Source organism: Nicotiana tomentosiformis, chromosome 10 (assembly GCF_000390325.3).
Source record: "Nicotiana tomentosiformis chromosome 10, ASM39032v3, whole genome shotgun sequence".
Classification (NCBI taxonomy): Eukaryota; Viridiplantae; Streptophyta; class Magnoliopsida; order Solanales; family Solanaceae; genus Nicotiana; species Nicotiana tomentosiformis.
This window is the reverse complement of record NC_090821.1, coordinates 12,064,187-12,069,777: the sequence shown is the minus strand read 5'-3', so window position 1 is coordinate 12,069,777 and position 5,591 is coordinate 12,064,187. Positions and strand designations below refer to the sequence as shown.

General features: G+C 42.0%; 1 protein-coding gene across 1 annotated transcript; it reads left to right on the top strand.

Moving 5' to 3' along the window:
* Positions 1-2,616: 2,616 nt before the first annotated feature.
* Positions 2,617-3,006, top strand: LOC138899765 (uncharacterized). Its single transcript, XM_070186455.1, has one exon. It carries the CDS (start codon positions 2,617-2,619, stop codon positions 3,004-3,006), a length of 390 nt encoding a protein of 129 aa, XP_070042556.1.
* The last annotated feature ends 2,585 nt before the right edge of the window (positions 3,007-5,591 follow it).

The following is a 5,591-nucleotide window of genomic DNA, read 5'->3' as shown; positions in this document are numbered from 1 at the left end:
CAAAATCACTCTCTGACCGAGAGGTATTGAATGGGTACTTGGGTGTTGATAGCTATAATACACTCAGACCAATAAAACAAGCTTTAAAGTTTACAACCCATTAGGCGAACACCTAGGTGAAGGTCATAACCCTAGGCCTTTTATATCATTTGAAAAATAACCAAAAATATTTTCCTAGTTTAAATTCTTAGTTTGTAATCTTAGTTTAAATTAGACCTAGAAACAACCCAAGTTTGTGGAAGTGAAATTTGAGATAATTCAAGCGCATCCACTATAATATATATCCGTAAGACCTATTCATAGCTCCCTGTGGAAAATCGACCCCGACTTCTTGTTGGGTATTACTATTGCATCGACCGTTTTCATATCCTCAAATAGAAGAGTGAAATTGGACGAGATCAAATTTTAACGTCGTTGTCGGGTACCTAAAAACGGTGTTAGCTATATATTTAGGTGTGTTTTTTGAATATCTTCTTTTCCTTCTTTGTTACTAACGTGTGAGTATTGTAGGTGAAATCATGGCAAACACGAGCTCAAAAACATAGCCGTGGGGGATATGGACGTTGATGATGATGCAATGGATGAGGTCCCCCTTGAACCTCAAGCCAATAGACGAGACCGACCACCTTAGGACAGTGTGCCCGTTCTACCCCTACCACCACCACGAGCGGCTCTACACCGGGTGTTGCCGAATGAAGGGTATGCAAGTGCTATAGTCCCACCCCGTATTAGGGCGGGCAACATTCAAATAACTAATGTGATGCTCACTTTGCTAGAGCAACGAGGGTTCTTCACCGGTGCACCGGGTCAAAATGCATATAAACACTTGAAGAGGTTCGTTGATACATGTTGGGGGAGCAAACAAACAAATGAAATTCTAGCATTCAAGAAAGAGCCTAATGAACCACTACACTAGATATGGGAAAGATATAGGATAATGGTGAAAGAGTGCCCCAACAATGAAATGACGGAGAACATGATTCAACAAACTTTCTATCGGGGGATCAATACTACCAACCAATGTGTAGTGAATCAACTTGTTGGTGGGAACTTCATGACTACGCCTTATGCGGAGGCGTGTGATATTTTGGATGAAATGGCGGATACTTCATCGGCGTGGCAATCTAGAGCCAATGTCCCACAAGGTTATCCAAATGTGATTCTTCTTCATAAAGAGTTACATGTCAATGGGCAAGCAATAGCCGAGTTGACAACCACCATGAACCAATTGGCAAAGGCTCAACTTCAACAAGTACAAAACCCGAGGCAATTCAATGCTATGGAGGGAGTGAATATGATGGTAAACAAGAGAAGATCAAGAAGTCCACAAGTGCAATAAAGATTGGACAATTTTGTGTAAGATGATTGTGGGTTTGATCAAGGAGATTCTTACAATGATCAAGATGAACAGTTCCAATGTGTGAAAAACTTTCAAGGAAAAAGAAACAACTACCAAGGCCCTAGTCAACAACAATGGAGACCTTCGAATAATCAAGGCAATTGGAATTCTAGCAATCAAGGCAATTGGAGTTCTAACAAACAAGGTAATTAGAATAGTGGAAACAATCAAGTTAATTGGAGTGGAAACAATATCCAAGGAAATTGACAAAACAATAATAATCAAGCAATTGGGGAGGCAACAACCAAGGAGGGTGGAACAACAACCAAGGAAATCGGAGGTCGGGTTTTCAAAGGCCCTCGATGTACCAACAACCGATCAAGCCACCTCCTTATCCTTCTCATGGTCCTAGTTCCTCCAACAATGAAATGGGTCTTATTGAGAACATGTTCAAGCAAATGATGGAGAAGAATGTCGATTCCGATACCCATCTTGCTTCATACAACACATCAATCCGTAACTTAGAAGTGCAAATGGGTCAAATCACTCAAGCCTTAAATTCGCATCCTAAGGGGGCACTACCAAGTGATATGGTAGTGAACCCGAAGGGTGGGAATACTACGGGGCATGCCATGGCAGTTATTACAAGAAATGGAAGAGCTGGGAATGCACCTACCTCAATTCAAAGGCAACTTGTGGATGATGAACAAGTGGTAGAAAAAGAGGAGATCCTGGACAATGTTGTGCAAGAAAATGATGAAGTGCGGATTGATATTGATGACACGGTGGAAGAGACTCAAGAGGATGTGAACCCGTTTAGGGATCATGTGATTGACATACCGAAAACGGTAGTGCACAAAGCTAAGGAGCCATTGCCTAAGCCACCTCCTCTCTTTCCTCAAAGGCTTTCCAAGAAAAATGGCAATAATCAATTCAAGAAGTTCATTGATATGATGAAGAGTCTCTCTATAAATCTGCCATTAATTGAAGCTTTGGAGCAAATACCCAGATATGCTAAGTTTATGAAAGACTTTGTGACAAAGAAGAGATTGATGAATTTTCAAACTATCAAAGTCACTCACCAAGTGAGTGCAATTGTGCATTCGATGGATCCAAAGTTGTAAGATCCCGGTGCTTTTACAATTCCTTGTACCATTGGAAGTGACGAATTTGCAAAAGCTCTATGTGACCTTGGAGCGAGTATCAACTTGATGCCGTATTCGATTTTCAAAACATTGGGAATTGGGCAACCAAGACCCACATTTACGAGATTTCAAATGGCCGACCGTACAATGAAGAGACCGTTAGGGGTGACTGAGGATGTATTGGTTCGGGTTGACAAGTTCATTTTTCCAGCGTATTTTGTGATTCTTGATTGTGAAGTAGACTATGAGGTACCGATTATTCGTGGTAGACCTTTCCTTACTACAGGAAAGGCTCTTGTTGATGTGGAAGCCGGTGAACTCACTTTATGGGTGGGCGATGAAAAGGTGGTGTTCCACGTGTGCAAATCTATGAGGCAACCAAATAGAAATGAAGTGTGTTCGTTCATGGACTTGGTGACCGATGTAATTATTGATAGTACAAGTGCCACGATTAATGTGGGTGACATGTTGGATGTCGTTTGGCTAAATTTTAATGATGAAATGAAATGGATGGCTTCATAAAATGTGTCAATTCTTTACAAGGTATGGGGGTCATACAATTATGTACCTTGGTAACTTTCCTTGGATCTCGAAAATAGAAAAACTCCTACAAAGCATTCAATTGAAGAGCCTCCTATCTTGGAGTTGAAGTCATTGCCTCTACATCTCAGGTATGAATTCCTTGGCCCTTGCTCTACTTTACCGACTATTCTTTCCTCTTGTTTTACTAACGTACAGGTTGACTCTACATTAGCAGTGCTCCACAAAAGGAAGAAAGCTATTGGGTGGACTTTGGCGGATATTCGGGAAATACGCCCTGCATTTTGCATGCACAAGATTAAGTTGGAGGAGGATGCCAAACCCTCCATTGAATATCAAAGGAGACTCAATGAAGCCATGCAAGACGTGGTCAAAAAGGAGATCATAAAGTGGTTAGATGTCGGGGTTGTCTACCCCATTTCTGACAGTTCGTGGACTTCTACGGTGCAATGTGTTCCGAAGAAGGGGGGCATAACTGTGGTCACCAATGATAAGAACGAGTTTATTCCAACAAGAATGGTGACCGGGTGGGGAGTGTGTATGGACTATCTGAATCTAAATAAAGGCACAAGGAAAGACCAATTCCCACTACCCTTTCTTGACCAAATGCTAGATAAGTTGGACGACCGGGCGTTCTATTGCTTTCTAGATGGATATTCGAGGTACAATCAAATCCTTACTGCCCCGGAAGATCAAGAGAAAACAACCTTCACTTGTCCCTGTGGCACTTTCGCTTTCAAGCGGATGCCATTTGGCTTATGCAATGCACCGGCAACTTTTCAACGGTGTATGATGGCGATCTTTATGGATATGGTAGAGGACTACCTTGAAGTCTTCATGTTAGTTGGGAATTCCTTTGATGATTGCTTGGAAAATTTGGATAAGGTATTGGCAAGGTATGAAGAAACGAACTTGGTGTTGAATTGGGAGAAATGCCATTTCATGGTCGAGGAGGGTATTTTCCTTGGCCACAAAATTTCAAAGAAGCAAATAAAGGTTGACAAGACAAAATAGAGGTTATTTCTAAACTTCCACCTCCAGCATCCGTGAAGTGCGTGAGAAGTTTCTTGGGCCATGCAGGGTTCTATCGACGTTTCATAAAGGATTTTTCCAAGTTGGTGAACCCCTTGTGCAAGATTTTGGAGAAAGATGCTAAACTTCACTTCAATGATGATTGCATGAGATCATTTGAATTGCTCAAGTTCAAGTTGACAACTACTCTCATGTGTGATGCTAGTGATGTGGTGGTTGGAGCAGTTTTGGGGAAACATATCAACAAGATCTTTCATCCGTTCTACTATTCTAGTAAGACCATGAATGATGCCCAAGTCAATTACACTATGACCAAAAAATAGCTCATTGCCATTGTGTTTGCTATTGAGAAGTTCTACCCGTACTTGATGGGTGTAAAAGTGATTGTCCACACGGATCATGCGGCACTTCGTTACCTTATGAGCAAGAAAGATTCCAAAACCCGGTTGATGAGATGGGTGCTTTTATTGTAAGAGTTTGACATAGACATCCAAGACCGAAAATGAAGTCAAAACCAAGTGGCGGACCACTTGTATCATTTGGAGGAGGAGGGGAGGCCGCATGATGGCCTTGAAATCAATGACTCCTTCCCCGATGAGCAACTCTTAGCCATTTCAAGGAAAGATGTGCCATGGTTTGCGGATCTAGCAAATTTTCTTGTAAGTGGTATCACCCCGGATGAGTTCTCTTCAAACCAAAGAAAGAAGTACAAACGGAATTGTCAAGACTATTATTGGGATGAACCGTATATTTTTCGGATTTGTACGGATGGAGTGATTAGAAGATGTGTACTGGAGGATGAACAAGTTGAAATTCTTGGGGCTTGTCATTCTTCGTCGTGTGGTGGTCACCATTGTGGAGCAAGAACAAAGGCCAAAGTGCTAAGTTGCGGTTTCTATTGGCCCACTCTTTACAAGGATGCAAGTGATCTAGTCAAGCGTTGTGATGAATGTCAAAGGGCCGATGGAATTTCAAACAAAATGAAATGCCCCTCACCACCATTTTGGAGATTGATATTTTCGATGTGTGGGGTATTGACTTCATGTGACCTTTTGTGAGTTCTGTGGAAACACCTACTTCTTGGTCGCGGTTGATTATGTGTCTAAATGGGTTGAGGCCGTTGCTCTACCCAACAATGAAGCTAGAAGTGTGGTGGCATTTTTTAGGAAGAACATCTTCACAAGATTTGGTACTCCGCGGGCTATCTTAAGCGATGGGGGGTCGCATTTTTGCAGCAAAGCTTTTGACACCTTGCTTAGCAAGTATGGTGTCACTCATAAAGTTACGACTCCCTATCACCCTCAAGCTAGCGGTCAAGTGGAAGTCTCCAACCGGGAGATAAAGAGTATTTTGTCCAAAACAGTGAATGCTAACCGGACGGATTGGTCAAAAATGCTTGATGATGCACTATATGCTTATCAGACTACCTTCAAAACTCCTATCGAGATGTCTCCATACTGGTTGGTGTTTGGAAAATCTTGTCATCTTCCGGTGGAACTCGAGCACAAGGCCATGTGGGCTTTAAAGAAGTTTAA

Excerpts from the sequence above, each read along its gene's own strand:
- LOC138899765 (XM_070186455.1), top strand. The coding sequence starts at position 2,617 with ATGGCCGACCGTACAATGAAGAGACCGTTAGGGGTGACTGAGGATGTA.